The sequence below is a fragment of the Malaclemys terrapin genome, chromosome 4, assembly GCF_027887155.1.
Source record: "Malaclemys terrapin pileata isolate rMalTer1 chromosome 4, rMalTer1.hap1, whole genome shotgun sequence".
Lineage (NCBI taxonomy): Eukaryota > Metazoa > Chordata > Testudines > Emydidae > Malaclemys > Malaclemys terrapin.
In genome coordinates, this window is record NC_071508.1 from 80,442,588 (window position 1) to 80,461,474 (window position 18,887).

At 46.6% G+C, this 18,887-nt stretch overlaps 1 protein-coding gene across 7 annotated transcripts in view; it reads right to left on the reverse strand.

The window, feature by feature from the left end:
• PHF21A (PHD finger protein 21A) overlaps positions 1-18,887 on the reverse strand; it is a 289,517-nt gene that overhangs the window by 50,829 nt on the left and 219,801 nt on the right. For all 7 annotated transcript variants that reach the window (XM_054024656.1, XM_054024658.1, XM_054024659.1 and 4 more), the window contains one exon: positions 694-891. In XM_054024656.1, the coding sequence (XP_053880631.1) occupies positions 694-891 (198 nt within the window). The remainder of the gene's footprint in view (positions 1-693; positions 892-18,887) is intronic.

Below are 18,887 nucleotides of genomic sequence, written 5' to 3' on the forward strand. Positions count from 1 at the left end.
GTATTTTATTGAATTGGGACCTATGTGATCACAGAACACCTAGTTCCAAGTATAAGTTTTACGGGAAGAGCAGACCCTGAAGGTTAAGAAGAAAGAATCATATACTTAAGGGAACTCCAAGAGTGAATTCTACCATACTCCTATATAGGTAAACATGACCTGCTCTACAGTGCATTGTGTTTTAACCTCTGCTCTTCTGTGCTCCTGAACTAGAAAACTGTTCCACTGTATGGGATGAGTCATACTGATATAATAGACCTTAACTGCTTCTTCCGACTCACTATGTATAGATGCCTTATGGGCTATAATTCTTGCCCTTGCATACTAGAAGAAATACTGGGTTACGATTTATTTTTTAAAAAGGTGGTACTTCTTCCATTCCTGAACTTGGCAGTTCTGACCCCGCTTTTAAAAGAAATAACAGAAATCATAAACGGCAATTTATTTTGACTTTGGTTAGAAGTGACAGCAAAAGAAGGGACCAGGAACGGAACCCCATATGTATGTGCACAAAGGGGCAAATTCATTTGCACAGAGGGCCACCACAAGGCCTACACACCATTTAAATCCCACTTGAACTCTGTTTCAAGGACTTAAATTAGCCTTTATGCTCATCCCTCTGCACAGAGATGAATTTCACCCTAAATAAGCAACATGCCCTGCATATCACAGAAAGGCTTCCAGTGTTTTTACCTGTGATCCAATCAGGTTTGGAGAAGGTGCAGTAGATTGCTGCTGCTGATGGTGGTGCTGCTGTATTTGTTGTAGTGGTTGCTGTTGTGGATTTTGTAGTTTGTTTTCTGACTGTACCAATGGCTGTATTTGAAATTTATTATCTGGCTGTTCCTGCTTTACTATCAGATTCTTCCGCAGCTGTTCCACCACTCTCTTCTATCAGAACAGAAACACAAACAGAAATAAATGGTTATTGAATTTAGTTGCATATTTATAAGAGGACAATGCTTTAGGACCTTTTTTACTGGATTATGGTGGCAAAACACAAAGGATTCATACTGTCACTCTGGTAAGAGAAACAGGTCATATGTTTAGAAATAAAAGAAATCCTGACCCCAGCACTGCCTAAAATAAACCCTTTCCTCCTGCACTGCTTAAGAAGAAAGAGTAAAGTGTTTACAGAAAAAGTCTTGTTCAGAAGTTCCAGCAGGATTTCTTTTTTTAGGATTTGGGAAGCAGTGTGGTCTAGTGGATAGAGCACTGGATTGGGACTCATGAGATGGGGGTTTTATTCCCAACTCTGCCATTGGCCTAATGGGTGACTTGCCTCCATGCTTTGGAACAGGGACTTTAAGTTTAGCAGGGGTGTTGCCCTAATGATAGAGATGGGCTTTTTGCTGTTCTTATGAAAACTCACCAAAATTTGGCCAATTCATAAGCTTCTGAAAAATCTCAGTTGGCACATGCTCAATAGAGACTTGTTAAGAGTCTCAGAGCTAAATTCTCTGAAGATTCCATCTTCATTGAGCATGTTCCATCCCCACACTGCACCTACATGTTAGCTAGACTGCACATGCACTATGCCTACAAAGTGAACAGGTTCCAGCTTGCAGCTGCAGGGACTGAGCAGGGTTTTCCCTGCAGTTAGTCCTCCCGACAGCTGGGGAGTCTCTATGGTGCCTGGCACAGGAAGTGAGAAAAGGGATACTGTTCCTTCTGTGCTCTCAATGCTCCCCACCGCTGGCACCCAGGAACCAGCCCAACTTAAATGCAAAGGGATTAGAATCAAGCACGAGGGGTAGTGATGCAGGGCAGGGGGAATAAGGGCAGAGCACACGGAGGTGGTAAAAGGAGCCTGGAGAAGAGGGAGGTTAGGAGCAGGAGCCAGGAGGGGCAAACAGGAGCAGAAGGGGAACAGGTACAAAAGGGTTAGGACCCTGACAGAAGAGTGGGAGCCAGGGATGGGAGGGAAGAGGAACAGAGGGGAGTCATGGGCAAGAGGTAAGGGTGGGAGCCAGGGATGGGAGGGAAGAGGAACAGAGGGGAGTCATGGGCAAGAGGTAAGGGCAGGAGCAGAGGGATGGGAAGGAGCTGGGGAAATGGGAGATAGGAGCAGAAGGAGACAGACAGGCTGGGGACACTAAAATGATTAGAAAACATTTCCCTACAGAATCTGGAATTGAATCCACAACTGCTGAGTTTTGACACTCCTTTGCTCTCTAGCAAACAGCTATGAAATCCACTTGCAAAGTGTTTCTCCATCCCCTCTTATGGCAGGTCCACACACAAGATAACGGCCTTCTACTGCTACCAGTTATTCCATTAGTTCAAGTAGTAGAGGACTGTGCTGTAGATCTAACAATATCAACCCTGCTGATGACCTATGTCAGGGATCAGCTTGGTTCCAACCAATGAAATGTTTGTTTTTGGGTTGGTGTTTTTTTTTTTTTTAACATTAAGAAGTTACATCAAAAAAACTATGGTAAAAGAACATTAAGGTTGTAAAGTCAAGCTATCAAGTTAGGAAATGCCTGAATTAAGGTTGCCTGTGCAACTGTAATTTGGCTCTGTCACAGGTGGGGTTGCTCCACAGCGTCCCTACAGGGCCAACCATGGTGCTGCAGGCATTCCCTATCAAGTTGTGGCCACCTGCTCAGACCAACCTGGCTTGTACCATAAACTTGGCATCAGTCTCTAAACCCCTGAGTTTCAGAATTTGGCTGTCTGCACCTTTAAACAAACAAAACAAAATAAACAAACCAACCAACCTTTAAACAAACAAAACTCAAAAGCAAGCTCTTAGCTGCAGTGCTTGAGGGCAAGTCCCAGACTTGGCCCTGGGGTTTTCGCATAGCACTGAGAGCTCCTCCTCTGTCCCAGTCTCATCCTGCACTGAGAATTGGATGAGACGTGGATCCCTCAGAAGACGCAGGCAAGCCTTCTTAACTAGTCTGCTGGCTCCTGATTGGTCACTGTCTCCAGACCCATCTTGGCCTCTGGAGGACTAAATCTTGTTGGTAGCCTGGTCTGAGCAGGTTTACTTTTAGCTGGGAGTATCAGAGAATGTCCAGCAGGGGGCAGAGAAGGCCTGATAGACCCTATCACACACCTCCCCCTGCACAATGGGCTTTAGGGCCCAATCTCCCCCTTCTGCAATAACCCCACTATCTTGGGAAAAGGAAACTGCAACCTGGTGCTGTGAACCCCTTTGGTTTTGCACATGCAAGGCACATTGTTGCAGCACCAAATACCACCGAGTAACGCCAGGATTATTGTCCTTCGTCGCCTGCAACCATTTAAAGGATGCATGATCCATTATTAGGTAAAAGGGAACCCCTAAAAGATAATAATGTTAAGGCCCTACAGCCAATCTGATAGCCAAGCACTCCTGCTTGATGGTGAAGAATCTAATCTCTCCTCACTGCAGTTTCCAGTTTAGGTATAATACTGGATGTTCCACACCTTGAAAACTGTATGACAACACTGTTCCCAAAGCAATTGGGGAAGTTTGAATTTGCAGGAAAAACGAGCATGAGAAGTCCAGACACCAAAGAAAGTTGACATAGGATAATGAGGTTACTTACCTGTAATTGAAAGTTCTTTGAGATGTTTGGTCCCTATCTGTATTCCACTGAGCATCATGCGCCTGGAGCCGGACCTTTTGAAAGTAGTACTGTTCAGCTGTTGGTGTATGTGCCCTGTGCTGCCTCATGGTCTTGTCCGAGGTGATAAAGGGCCCGTTGGGCCGCTGGCGTCTCCAGTTCCTTCTCTACTACAGAGCTGTTGAATCCGCAGCAGAAGGGAAGGAGGATGGGTTCGCAATACAGATAGGGACCACACATCTCAAAGAACCTTAAGTTACAGGTAAGTAATCTCGTTTTCTTCTTCAAGCGATGGTCCCTATGGTATTCCACTGAAGGTGAGTAACAAATAACCAAGCGTCCGTTGGAGAATCATGCACTAGGCAGTGGTTCTCAAACTTTTGTACTAGTGACCCCTTTCACGTAGCAAGCCTCTGTGTGCGACCCCCTTTATAAATTAAAAACACTTTTTAACACCATTATAAATGCTGGAGACAAAGCGGGGTTTGGGGTGGAGGATGACAGCTCGTGACCCCCCATGTAATAACCTTGTGACTCCCTGAGGGGTCCCGACCCCCAGTTTGAGAACCCCTGCACTAGAGTGTAGTGCGTGGAAAAGGTGTGTACTGAGCTCCACGTGGCTGCCTCACTGTCTGTGAGGGACACATTGTGCGTGCGGCTGTAGTTGATGCTTATGATCTCATGGAATGGGCCTGAATCCCTCCAGGCGGGGATCATCCTGATAGCAGCGTGTAATGCACCCTGAGATCCACTTGGAGATTCTCTGAGTGGAAATAACTTGCCCTTTCATTCTCTCCACTATGGCAATGGAAAGCCCAAGGGATTTCCTATACAGCTTTGTCCACTCAAGATAAAAAGCCAATGCCCTTCGAACTTCTAGTGAAGCCTTCTTTCCTCATTCGAGGCTTGAGGAAGAAGGTAGGTAATTGAGGTGGAATTGGGAAACTACCCTGGATAGGAACTTGGGGTGAAGGCATAAAGACATCTTGTCTTTATAGAAAGTGGTAAAGGGGGGGTTAGCCATCATGGCTCCCAGTTTGCCACTCGTCCTAGCCGATGTAATGATGACAAAGAAAGTGACTTTCATGGAAAGGAGAAATAGTGAGCATGAAGCCGTAGGTTTGAAGGAGTTGGACATCAACGAGGTGAAGACTAGGTTAATGTCACACTGGGTGGCAATAGGCTGAATGGGGGGTTATTTTCACAGAAGATACTTCCAGAACCATACAGTTAATGGGTGGGTAAAGATTGAATGGCTGTCCCCCAGTGGGTGAAAAGCACTAATGGCGGCTGCATACAACTTAATGGAACTGAGGACCAGTCCTGAGTCCTTCAGATAAAGGAAATAATCCCAGAGTAGTGGGATGCTCACTGCTTCAGAGACAAGGCCCTGCTGGATGGCATTCCCAGGCAGCGAAACACATCTATTTGGCTCGATACAAGTGTCCTGTGGACTCCTTCCTCCTGCTTGAGAGGACATATCACACTGCCAGAGAGCATTCCTGCACTAGTGGACGTGTCCATCCAAAACCCAACCCATCAGGTGAAGAGTGTGCAGGTTAGGATTAGAATTTAAAATTAATGGAGATCTCCTATCTCCTAGAACTGGAAGGGACCTTGAAAGATCATTAAGTCCAGCCCCCTGCCTTCACTAGCAGGACCAAGTACGGATTTTATCCCAGATTCCTAAGTGACCTCCTCAAGGATTGAACTCACAACCCTGGGTTTAGCAGGCCAATGCTCAAACCACTGATCAATCCCTCCCCCTAGTTGGGGGAGGGATGGGGTGTCTGAGTCTGCCGTTGTATTGGGTCAGCAGCTCTGGCAACGTCCAAAGCGTTAGTGGGGGGTGCTTTGACATGCAGAGAAGTGGGAGCCAAAATTGGCGAGGCCCGAAGGAGGCGATCAGGATAATTGTTGCTTTCTCCCGTCTGATCTTGTGGATCACTTGTGATAGGAGGGGTTGGGAGGGGAAGGCATAATTCGTCCTGTCCGGCCAATCGAGGACTTTGATTGAGTTCCAACTCCTCCCATTGAACAATACTGTGTGCATTTGGTATTGTCGTGGGATGCATAAATATCCCTCGCTGGGATTCCCCATCGGCCAAAAAAGTCCATCATTATGGGGCTGTGCAACTCCCATTCGTGGTCGGTTGCAAAGTTTCTGCTGAGAGCACTGGCAATCATGTTCTGGGTGACCAGTAGATAGGCTGCTGTCAAAAGTGGTGCACTGTTCCCAAAGATGCATAGCTTCCACACACTGGGCTCAAGATCTTGTCCCCCCCCGGCTTGTTTATATAGAAGACCGTGGTGGTATTGTCTGACATGACAAGAATGTGTTGGTCCTGGATGGTTGGAAGGAACGCCTGTCAAGCTTTGCGTACTGCCTGGAGTTCCAACATGTTTATGTGCATCCTGGCCTCTCGTGTTGTCCACATGCCTTGTGTCACACGGTCACTCATGTGGGCGCCCCAGTTCATGAGGGATGCGTTCGTTATGATCGTCATGGTGGGCGAGGATGGGAGGAAGGTCATCCCCGAGCAGACTTATACCGGGATCATCCACCACTGGAGTGAGGAGAGAACTTCTGGTGGCATGTGGAGCAGTGTGTGCATGGATTGATGCATGGGGGAGTAGACCCTTTGTAGCCAGAACTGAATGCAGTAAAAGGACTACTAGAGCCTCTCCGGGGATAGTGCTTGGGGTGTGCTATAGACCGCCGGGATCGACCCAGGATATGGATAAGGAACTGTTTAATGTATTAAGGGAGGTAAATACTAATAGAAACTGTGTTATTATGGGGGACTTTAACTTCCCGGATATAGATTGGGGAACAAACGCTAGTAGCAATAATAGGGCTCAGATGTTCCTAGATGTGCTCGCGGATCAATTCCTTTATCAAGTGGTAGCTGAGCCGACGAGGGGGGAGGCCATTTTAGATTTGATTCTAGTAAGTAGTGAGGACCTTGTTGAGGAAGTGGTAGTGGGGGACAACTTGGGCTCCAGTGATCATGAGCTAATTCGGTTTAAACTAAATGGAAATAGTACCAGAATTAAGTCAAAGACTAGGGTTTATAATTTTAAAAAGGCCAATTTTAACAAATTAAGGGGACTGGTAAGGGAAGTGGATTGGGCAAACGTATTAAGGGACCTAAAGGCAGAAGAAGCCTGGGATTACTTTAAGTTAAAGATGCAAGAGCTGTCAGAGGCCTGTATCCCCAAAAAGGGAAAAAGATTACTAAGCAAGAGACTTAGACCGAGCTGGATGAGCGACCGGCTGAAAGGGGCGATTAGGAAAAAACAGAAAGCGTACAAAGAGTGGAAGAGGGGAGGGATCAGTAAGGAAACTTACCTTAGTGAAGTCAGAGAATGTAGAGATAGAGTGAGAAAGGCCAAAGGCCGGGAAGAGTTGGACTTAGCAAGGGGAATTAAAAGCAATAGTAAGAGGTTTTACAGCCATATAAATAGGAAGAAAGCAAAGAAAGAAGAAGTGGGACCGCTGAAGACTATAGCCGGAGAGGAGATCAAAGATAATCTAGGCATGGCGCAATATCTCAATGAATATTTTGCATCGGTGTTTAATGAGGCCAATGAAGGTATTAGGGATACTAGCACCGTTACAGAGGGGCATACAGGATGGGGGATTACCGCATCCGAGGTAGAAACAAAACTAGAACGCCTTAATGGGACTAAGTCGGGTGGACCGGACGATCTTCATCCGAGAATATTGAAGGAATTGGCGCGGGAAATAGCAGGCCCATTAGCGACTATATTTAATGAATCTGTAAACTCGGGGGTGGTCCCGTTAGACTGGAGAATAGCCAATGTGGTTCCTATTTTCAAGAAAGGGAAAAAAAGTGACCCGGGTAACTATAGGCCTGTTAGTTTAACATCAGTAGTGTGCAAGGTGCTGGAGAAGATTCTGAAAGAGAAACTAGTTGAGGACCTTGAAGTTAATGGCAAATGCGATAAATTACAGCATGGTTTTACGAAGGGCAGATCGTGCCAAACGAATCTGATCTCCTTCTTTGAGAAAGTAACGGACTTATTAGATAAGGGAAATGCGGTGGACCTAATATACCTGGATTTCAGTAAAGCGTTTGATACAGTACCCCATGAGGAACTATTGGTTAAAATGAAAAACATGGGGATCGATATGAAAATCCAGAGGTGGATAGGGAATTGGTTAATGGGGAGAATGCAGCGGGTCGTATTAAAGGGTGAATTGTCGGGTTGGAGGGAGGTTACTAGTGGAGTGCCTCAAGGTTCGGTTTTGGGACCCATCTTATTTAATCTATTTATAACTGACCTCGGAACCGATTGCAAGAGTGGGCTGATAAAGTTTGCGGATGATACGAAGGTGGCAGGAGTTGCAAACTCGGAGGAGGATAGGGATATTCTGCAGGGAGACTTGAATGAGCTTGTGAATTGGAGTATCAGAAATAGGATGAAATTTAATAGTAAAAAGTGTAAGGTGATGCACTTGGGGACGAATAATAACAATTTTAGCTACAAGATGGGGACGCATTGGTTAGAAGTAACGGAAGAGGAGAAGGACCTAGGGGTCCTTGTGGACCGCAGGATGACTATGAGTCGACAATGTGACGTGGCGGTGAAAAAAGCCAATGCGGTCTTGGGATGTATTAGGCGAGGTATATCTAGTAGGGATAGGGAGGTCCTGCTTCCGTTGTATAAGGCGCTGGTGAGACCTCATTTGGAGTACTGTGTGCAGTTCTGGTCTCCCATGTTTAAAAAAGATGAACTCAAACTGGAACGGGTGCAGAGAAGGGCGACTAAGATGATCAGAGGAATGGAAAACCTGTCGTATGAAAAGAGATTAGAGGAGCTTGGGTTGTTTAGTCTGACAAAGCGAAGGCTGAGGGGGGATATGATTGCTATCTTTAAATATATCAGAGGGGTTAATACAAGGGAGGGAGAGGAATTATTCCTGCTTAGTACTAATGTGGACACGAGAACGAATGGATACAAACTGGCCGGGGGGAAGTTTAGGCTTGAAATTAGACGAAGGTTTCTGACCGTCAGAGGGGTGAAATATTGGAACGGCCTTCCGAAGGAAACGGTGGGGGCAACGGACCTGTCTGGTTTTAAGATTAAGTTGGATAAGTTTATGGAGGGAATGGTTTAATGATAAAACATAGTAGCCAAGGAAAACCAAGCAATGGTACATGAATAGCATAATGGCCAACAAGGGTCAGGCTAGAGACTCTTGCCTATATGCTCGGGGTACTACTGATCGCCATATTTGGGGTCGGGAAGGAATTTTCCTCCAGGGTAGATTGGCTGAGCCTCTGGAGGTTTTTCGCCTTCCTCCGCAGCATGGGGCAGGGATCACTAGCAGGAGGGTCTCAGCCGATTGAAGTCACTAAAACACAGGATTGGCGACTTCAACGGTAGAGTCCAGGGAAGGGTCTTGCGGCCTGCAACATGCAGGGGGTCAGACCAGATGATCATAATGGTCCCTTCTGACCTTAAAGTCTATGAGTCTATGAGTCTATGAGTCCATGCTGCTATCAGCCAGTCATCCAGATTTGGAAAAACAAGAGTTCCTTGATGTCTGAGATTGGCTGCCACCACTGAGAAAACTTTTGTGAATACTCAGAGGGAAATGGTAAGTCCAAACGGTAGAACCCTGTATTGAAGATGCCGAGTCCCCATCTTGAACCTCAGGAATCTTTTATGTGTTGGTTGCATATTGATATGGAAGTAGGCGTCTTGCATAATCAAGAGCCGTAAACCACATTCCTTTTTCTAAGGAGAGAATGATTGTTATGAGCATGACATGCAAAATCTTGGATTGGAAATCAAATGGCTGAGGTGTCAGAGATCCAATATTGGTTTCCATCCTCCAGTCTTTTTGGGGTCTAGGAAGTAGCTCGAGTAGAACCCTGTTCCTTGAAGGGAGTCTGGTATTAGCTCCACAACTCCCCTCTGTAATAGGGAGTTAACCTTGAGTTGGAGGAGGACGTCGTGTGAGTGTTCTATGCGTGTGGACTGAGGAGGAGGGCGAGATGGGGGTGTCGCCATAAACTCTGTGATGTAGCCGCTGTGGATGATATCTAGGATCCACTTGTCCATTGTGCAGTAGGTGGTAGAATTTCCTCTCAAGTGCAGGTGTGTAGATAGAGGCTCTAGAGTCCTTTTGGGAATGTAGGGACTTGTCTGTCTTCTGACTGAACAGATGCAATTCGTCAAATGGGAGGTCTTCTACAGTGTTTTGCGCCTCCCTGGGGAAGCCAGAGGAGTGTAACCAGGAGTCCCTCCTCATGATAATCCCCATTATCAGGACACGGGAAGCCATGTCTGCAGAGTCCACTGCGGTCTGTAGCATGGACCTGGAGAGTAACTTGCCTTCTTGAAAAACTGCCTAGAATTGTCTGCAATCTCACGAGGGCAACTTGTCTGCAAACTCAGCCAATTGCCCATAGTTAATAAAATCATATTTGGCCCTCAGGGCTAAGTAATTTGAAATACAAAATTGGAGTCCCGCTGAGGAGAAGACCTTTCTGCCCATGAGGTCTAGCCTCTTACCCTCTCTATCAGATGGGGTGTTGCTTGGAACACTCAGAAGTTGCCTGGATGACCAATAAGTCTGATGGAGAATAAAAGAACAGGAATTCTGACCCTTTGGTGGGGACATAGTATCTCTTCTTTCGGGGTGGGTGCAGATGTGACCGGGTTGTTCCATACAGAGTGTGCCGATTGGATGATGGCGTCATTGATTGATAGGGCCACCTTCGCCAGTAAGTATGTGTGCAAGATGTCAAGCAGCTGGTGTTAGCTGTCTTGTGCGTCCTCTAAGGGAATTTCTAGGGCATTGCCTAGTCTCTGCAGCAATTCCTGAAACTGGCAATAGTTGTCCAATGGAGAGAAGTGGATTGAAGAGGCGTCTGCGTCTGGAGAATATGAGGGATGACTCTCTGGAGCCGTCAAGAGTTGTGCTAATTGATGCATCATCCAGCGCTTTGTTGGAGCGCTTATCTGATGAGGGTTGTTGTGGTAAAGTGGGAGAGTCCTCCCAAACTGAGAAGGATCATTTGGAAGTAAATATTAGGGCCTTGAGCTCAAGTATAGCTAGCCCGGTTGACCCTGCTGTTGCATACCCTGTGACCACGGTGCCGGATACCAACTCTGCGGGTAAGGCAAGGTGGGGAACAGCCAGGGTGCTGTCAAAGACTTTGGGTAGTCATGCTTCTGGAACGGGAGTGGTGAACCTTGTCGGACATCCATATTCTCCAAATCAGAGAAGTCAGAAACCTCACCAAATGTTGGTGCCATTGGAACCGCCAGAACGATAGGCGGAAGGAACATAGCTAGTGAAGGGTCTCTTCAACTTGGTGATCAGATTGGGGGTTGTGGAGACTGTAGTCCCTCCAATGTGAATAACTCGTGGGGACCCGAGGCGCTTCTGAGTCTCCATGGGATTAATGGTATTCATTCTGCTGGAGGAGTCAATATTGTAAACTGCATCTGTCTGGAGACTGATGGTTCCCAGGATGCCAGCGGAGTCATCGGGTCTGTAATAGGTACTGGCGGATCCGTGATTGGTGTGGCTATTTCTTGGTCTCATGAGACTTGGAACGCATGGTTCATTCGTGGCCGTAAGAGGAGGTTACTCACCCTGTGCAGTAACTGACGTTCTTCGAGATGAGTGTCCCTATGGGTGCTCCACTCCAGGTGTTGGTGCGTCCCTGCGCTTTCGCTCAGAGATTTTTCGCAGCAGTACACGCATGCGCAGAGGCTGCCCCCGCTGTGAGTCTAGGATAATAGTACGCATGCGTGGCCAATCTCCTCAGTTCCTTCTCTACAACGGAGGCTACCCCAACTCCAAAGTAGAGGGGAGGAGGGTGGGTAGTGGAGCACCCACAGAGACACTCATCTCGAAGAACGTCAGTTACTGCACAGGGTAAGTAACCTCCTCTTCTTCTTCGAGAGATGTCCCTGTGGGTGCTCCACTCCAGGTGACTTAAAAGCCGTGTGCCTCAAGGAGGTAGGGACTTTGGATCTGATAGGAATGCCGTAGATAGTACCGCCCTGCCCAAGCGTATATCAGATAGAAGGCCTTGAATAAGGGCATAGTGTTTAGCAAATGTGTGTTCAGAGGACCAAGTGGCTGCTTTACAGATATCAGCCAGTGGAACTTTGCGTAAGAATGCAACAGAGGCAGCCAGAGATCTCGTGGAGTGCGTTCTGATGCCGTCTGGAGGTGTAACCTTCTTCATCTGATAGCACAGTCGGATGCATTGAGAAATCCAGCTTGAAAGTCTCTGGGTAGAAATTAGGGGTACCTTTGGAATGCTCAGCGATCGAGACAAAAAGTTTAGGAGAATTTCTAAAAGGTTTGGTTCTATCCAAATAGAAGGACAATGCCCTGTGGACATCTAGTGTATGCATTGAGGCTTCGAACAAGTTCGCATGTGGCTTCGGGAAAAAGGTCGGTAAGTGTATCGGCTCAATGTGGAATGACGAGTGTATCTTTGGAAGAAATTTGGGGTGTAACCTGAGGGTAACCTTGTCTTTGAAAAATAGCGTATATGGTGGGTCTGCCATAAGAGCTGCTATTTCTCCTGCCCGTCTGGCAGAGGTAATTGTCACTAAAAATGCTGTTTTCATCGAGAGGTGTAAAAGGGAGCACGTGGCTAGGGCTTCAAATGGTTGTTGAGTTAGGCAAGATAGTACTAGATGAAGGTCCCATGGGGTGGTAGGTGGTTTAATGTCTGGGTATAGGGTTTGGAGTCCCCTGAGGAAGCGCTTGGTGATAGAATGAGCAAATACAGAAGTATTAATTTTGTCATGAAAAGTTGTGATAGCAGCTAAATGGACCCTGATGGAGCTGAAAGAAAGGCTGGATTGCTTAAGGTCCAATAGGTAGTCAAGTATGAGCGGAAGAGATGCTGACGTGGGACCAAGTTGTTTAGCTGAACACCAGTGTGTGAATCGTTTCCACTTACGTAGATAGGGGGTGCGAGGAGATTGTGTTCTGCTATGTAGGAGCACTCTTTGAACTAGTTCAGAGCAATCTAGTTCGCTTTGGGAGAACCATGTAGGAACCATGCTCTGAAGTGAAGCATGGACAGGTTGGGGTGGAGAAAGCGGCCGTATTGTTGTGATAGGAGGTTCGGGATGAGAGGCAAGGGGATTGGTGGTCGAATCGACATTTTGGTGAGAAACGGAAACCACGGCTGTCTGGGCCATGACAGGGCAATTAGGATCACCTTGGCCCAATCTGTTTGTATTTTTATCAGGACCCTGTTGAGAACCGGTATCGGGGGAAACGCATAGAGTAAGTTTTGGTGCCATGGGATCATGAATGCGTCTCCCAGGAAATGTTTGCCTAGTCCTGCTCTGGAGCAAAAATTGGGACATTTCTTGTTTTTTGCGGTTGCAAAGAGGTCTATTGCTGGGTAGCCCCAAATGCGGAATACATTGTGAATGGTGTGCTCGTTTATTTCCCATTCGTGATCCCAGGGGAAACGTCTGCTTAGTTCGTCCGCTGTGGTATTCATCACTCCAGGAAGATAGGCTGCTGATACCCGGATGTTGTTCGCAATGCACCAGTTCCAGAGTTTCATAGCCTCTGTGCATAGCGAATGGGATCGAGCCCCTCCCTGCCTGTTCACATAGAACATGCATGCAATATTGTCTGTCATTATGCGTACGTGTTGATTCTTGATTAGTGGCAGGAAATGACGGCACGCATTGCGAATGGCTCGAAGTTCTAGGACATTTATATGGAGAGAGGTCTCGGTTGAAGACCAAAGTCCCTGGACTGTGTGGTGAGACGTGTGTGCACCCCCAGTCTGTCAGAGATGCATCGGTCGTCAGTATGAGGGATGGAGCCTGCTGAAGAAAGGGGACTCCAGAGCAGAGGTTGGAGTGAATTGTCCACCACTGTAGGGAATCTTTGACTCGGACAGGTATGGGGAGCGTCTTGTTTAGAGGGTGCACATTCGGTCTGTACACCGTGGCCAACCACGCTTGGAAGCACCTCATGTATAGGCGTGCATTTTGGACGACAGAGGTGCACGAGGCCATGTGACCTAGTATTTGTAGGCAATCTCGTGAGATGGGTCTCTGAAGAGGGACGGGGAGGGTGGGTGGGTGAGAAGGAGGGAGAGGAAGGGGATGGCGTATCCAATTGTAACTACCACTATGACCCAGCTGTCAGATGTAATTTTCTGCCATTGATGAGAGAATGGTCGTAGGCGGTGTCCAAAGATAGGTGTGCTGGCTGAAGTGGGAACGCTGTTTTCTAAACCCTCGACCAATGCTTCAAATCTGCCTATTAGTTGGAGGGGGTTGCAGCGCCCCTGTAGAATTAGGACGACGACGCTGGAATCTTGGTCTTCGGCGTTGTTGTTGCTGTTGTTGCTCCTGTGGTCTATAGGAGTGTTGTGTAAATGCGTGGTAGCGTGGACGTTGATAAGGTTGGTATCTATATTGTCGTCTTCTGGTCGCAGGTGGCTGGAGACCTAGGGACCGGAGGGTTGCCCTTGCGTCCTTCATCGAATGAAGCACGTCGTTCATGGTGGAGGCAAAAAGTTTTTCCCCGTCAAAGGGAAGATCTTCAATGGTGCTCTGAACCTCTCGAGGAAAGAAAGAGGAGGAGAGCCATGAACCCTGTCGCATGACCACTGCTGTGGCGGTCGACCTTGCTGCAGTGTTAGCTACATCGAGGGCCGCTTGAAGAGCGGTACATGATATGGTTTGTCCTTTGGAAACCAGAGCTGTGAATTGTTGTTTCTTCTGTTCTGGGATGTCATCAATAAAATCCATGAATTTATTATAGTTTTTGTGGTCATATTTTGCAAGGACTGCAGTATAATTGGCTATGCGAAATTGTAGCGTCGAGGATGCATATACTTTACGGCCAAAGAGGTCCAGGCGTTTACTGTCCTTGTTGGCTGGAGTGGAGCAGGAGTACTGTTGCTTGGCCCTCTGGTTCGCTGCATCTACTACCAATGAGTTTGGCGCCGAATGGGTAAAAAGGAATTCAGAGCCCTTTGAAGGGATGAAGTACTTCCTGTCCGCTTGTTTACAGTTAGGTAGGCTTGTGGCTGGAGTCTGCCAGATGGATTTAGCGGGTTCTAAAAGGGCTACGTTGATTGGTAATGCCACTCTAGAGGAAGAAGAGGGCTGTAAGATGTCTGTTAGCTCATGCTGTTGTTCAGTGACTTCCTCCAAGTTAATTCTCAAGTCACCGGCAGCTCTTTTAAAGAGGTCTTGGAATTTTGCATAGTCATCCAATGGTGTTGGAGGAAGGGGAAGTAAGGCTTCCTCAGGCGTTACGTCCGGCTCTGCTGGAATAGGAGCAGGACTCAGTTGCTCCTGGAAGTGTGATGGTGCTGCGCCTGGTCGAGGTGCCATAGCGCACATGTTCTCGAGGGTACGATGCCCATGGTGCCCAACATTGCCATGGTGGTGGGTAGGGCATAGGTGGTGCCATCCAGGGGTTCACTCCCCATGAGGCAGGATCCTGAGAATAGGCTGAGGTAGTTTTTTTGTAACCTCTGTTGATTGGGGTCTGGGAGTCTTGATATGGAGAAAAAACTCCCTGTGGATCAGTTTCCTCCTCACTGGAGGAAGGTTGTTCAGATCCTGACTCAGGCATTGGAGAAAAACAGGCATTTATCAGGGGAGACTGCAGAATAGGTGATACCAATAGATCTGCTGTCTGAGTAAATTGAAAAGGTGAGGCTCCTGCGTGAGGTGAAAACTGTGGAGGAGGGGGTTGCCGTGAGGGAACATTCCTCTGAGCAGGGGTTTTGCTTTTGATCTCCCTGTCAGTCTGTGCCGCAGTTGCCGGTACCGTGGTCGGTGCCGGGGGGGCAACATCAGCCTGCAGAAGGTCAGGCAGGGCGGGAAATGTCGGCACCGCATCCGTCGCGGTGCCGAACGGTGCCATAAACGAAGCAGGCAACTGAAAGCCTCAGCACCGGAGCCTCACGCCGCTGCTGCAGCCTGAGCCGGCTTTCGTGCAGTGCCTGAGGAGCCCGGCTCTTCAAAAGTGCTGAGGCGGGGAAGCACGGGCAGGGAAATTGTTGACCTGCCTGAAGAACTCATATACCTCACCAACTTCTTTGTTGGAGAGGGCTGCCCCTTTTTTGTAGATTTCTTCAGTTTTTTTGAAGCAGGGGGGCTGTGGTGGGCAGCACAGCCGGAATCGGCGCCTGGGTCTGAAACTGACCCGATAAGACTTTTGCAGGAGGAGCAGTTTCAGTTTAAGCTCCCTGTCCTTCCATGCCCTGGAACTGAGTTTGCTACAGTGGGCACATTTTTGGGGAATGTGGGTTTCCCCCAAGCACTTTATACATTGAGAGTGGCCATCAGAGAGCGGGATAGCGTCCTTACACGTAGAGCAGCGCTTAAAGCCTGTGGAGCCGGGCATGGTAGAAGCGGCTGCGGCTGAGAGAATTTTTTTTTTTAACAGATTAAAGAACTAATGAACTACACTAACAAGAACTGACAACAAACTAACTACTAGAATAGGTAATTGTAGCAAGAGTGAGGGATTTCCTAACGAGTCTGCTGAGCTCCGTCTCAGGCCGGGGACGGTAGAGAAGGAACTGAGGAGATTGGCCACGCATGTGTACTATTATCCTAGACTCACAGTGGGGGCAGCCTCTGCGCATGCGTGGCCAGTACGAGTACTGCTGCGAAAAATCTCCGAGCGAAGGCGCAGGGACGCACCAACACCTGGAGTGGAGCACCCACAGGGACATCTCTCGAAGAAGAACCCATGGATGGTGCAGAGTCCTTCTTAGACTTGGAGGAAGACTTACTGCCATGGTTATGTGCATCTTTCCTTGGTTCATGGCTAAGCCCGAGTGTCGGGTCCTTAGCACTGGTACCAACGGAGCCTGATGGAGGTTCTGCGGTGGGAGGGGTGCTCTTCGCCTATTCAGGCTGATGTACCGGGGGAGGGGGAGTTCCCCATCCAAGATCTGATGTTGGTCTCATGGCAGCCTCCATAAGGTATTTCCTGAAGCAGAGACTTGGGTTCTCCCAAGTATGGGCAGGAGAGGCACATACTGCACCTGGACGCGATATTGGCTTCCCCCAAGCAGTACAAACAGCGCTGGTGCTTGTTGCTGATGGAAAACTAGTGAGGGCAGGAAGGACAGGTTTTAATCAGGTACAAAAGGAAGAATCGAACAAAAACTAACAAATAAATGCAGAACAGATAAGAAATTTAAACTATGAACAGCACTAAGAATAGTTTTGAAAGTTTTGGAAAGTGCATCACGAGGATGATAGGAGTATGTGATCATGTAATTAAATACTGGATACCTCAAAAAAACCTTGCAGTTAAACAGTAAGCAAATCTCAGTTTTAACTACAGTAGAACACCTGCTCTACTTAAAGTGTCCAAATGAAGGTTGCACGGGCACCCTTAATTCTGACATTTCCTAACTTCTGATTCCTTGACTTTGCAACCTTAACATTTTTTAGGTAGCTTTTACAAATGTAATGATTACTACTACCACCAACAGAACCTAAAAGCGGGTCTAGTAGGGCAAACTGTTTGGATGGGGGGTGGGAGGGGAGGGACTCATGGAACAGGCATTTTTTGGGGGGGTGGGCAAAGGTTTCGTACTACTTTATAGATTTTATGAAAGGCAAGGATGACTTAAGATAAAAGTTCCCTCTCCTGATAGTTTTTCTTCATCCTCAGAGGATCACTTTACAGGTTGAAGGGCTGATTAGCTGCCTCATATGGGCAACCTGGGATCAAGGATAAGCTCAGCTTCACACTTGCACCTTAAGGCAGGCTGGGATTGGGAACAACATGAATGGGATACTTTCAGTTTTTTGGGGGGCACAGGAAAAGACTATCTTGCTTTGCACATACCGCCTTCCGTGGTCAATTTAGGGCAGATTCAAAGTCTCAGGAGGAACAAGTAAATCCCTCTTGACTATGAGGTCATATGCTCCAATCCAACTTTACAGTGAGCCCACCTCAAGAGCAATTAAGTAAATGGGAAAAATGGTGGCTTAGCAGAAAGGACACAGCTAAAATTGGAGTGGAGCAGATAAATTTTAATGGTATCAAATTCCATTGGAATATGCAATGCCATCAAAATCAAAACACTTTGTGAAATTGAATTGATTTTGTTTTTTAAAACCAAGAAAGAAAAGTTCTAACAATGTCAAAAATATCCTGTTTTGATATTTTTGGAATGAAACATTTTGATTTTTTGTTTTGAAACTAATTTTTACTTTTTGTTATGGTATATTATAATACAAAATTCTAAAAAGTCAAAATTGAAATAAAATTTTTGAATTACCTGAAAACAATCTGTGTGTGTGTGTGTGTGTGGGGGGGTGTTCCTTAGTGGAGAACTTTGAAGTTTTTGGTTTTTGCACCGATTTGGAACTAAGCTAAATTTTGCCAACTGAAATTCCTTAGCAAAAGAGAACTTCTGTCCTCTACACAATCCTAGCTGTAATAATCCATGCTCTTGGTTCCACATTCCCTGCCTAAGGAAAATTAAGACTATGCTCGCACCTACCCAGCCTCCCAGATAAAGAAAGCAGTAGGTGTGGGATGCCAAATTGGAGGGTTTCATATCTGTAATTTTAAGAAAGTAGATCAGAGATGCTGCCCACTAGAAAGGAAATTCAACTCTTGTTAAGTACACAACTAAAACTTGTGAATTCACATTATTGACCTTTTTGCAAATGACTGAATTCAGCAACTATCAAGTGTATTGAGCAAAGGCTATTTGGCTGCTAAAAATGCTCTTTGATATTCTGAGGAGAGTCAGCTGACAACTCTCTCCACAGTTGTATGCCAGATACTTGAGATTAAAAGAAAAGCAGATCCGAAGTCCCAGAAAAATTGGGAATTTGCAAATGATCAAAGTGAAAATTAACAACTTCCTATTGTATTCACAAAAGTGCCAAAAAAACACCAAGGACTAACAATGCCTGAATTTGTTTCCTCCTACAGCACATAGTAAAGACAGCAGTGTAAAAAATATTTTTTTAATTCAATAATTTTATATGGAGAGTTAACTGGTCTGTGTCTGTCAGCCCCATTCATACATTTAACAATAATCTAAAATTGCTTTCTGAAAACATCAACCATGTTAACAAGCTAAAGTGCCATGTCAGCAAGCAGAGACAGGAACTGAGAGAACAAATTTCCAGAAAGTAACCCGAATTGAGGGGGAGGAGAGGAGAACATAGCAGAGGACAGGATATAACACAAATTTGTAATACCTGTCAAAAATGAACTCCATATAAAAACTGCACAGGAAACTAAAGAATTACTGTACCCGACACAAACAGGAAGGCATCCGTAAGAAA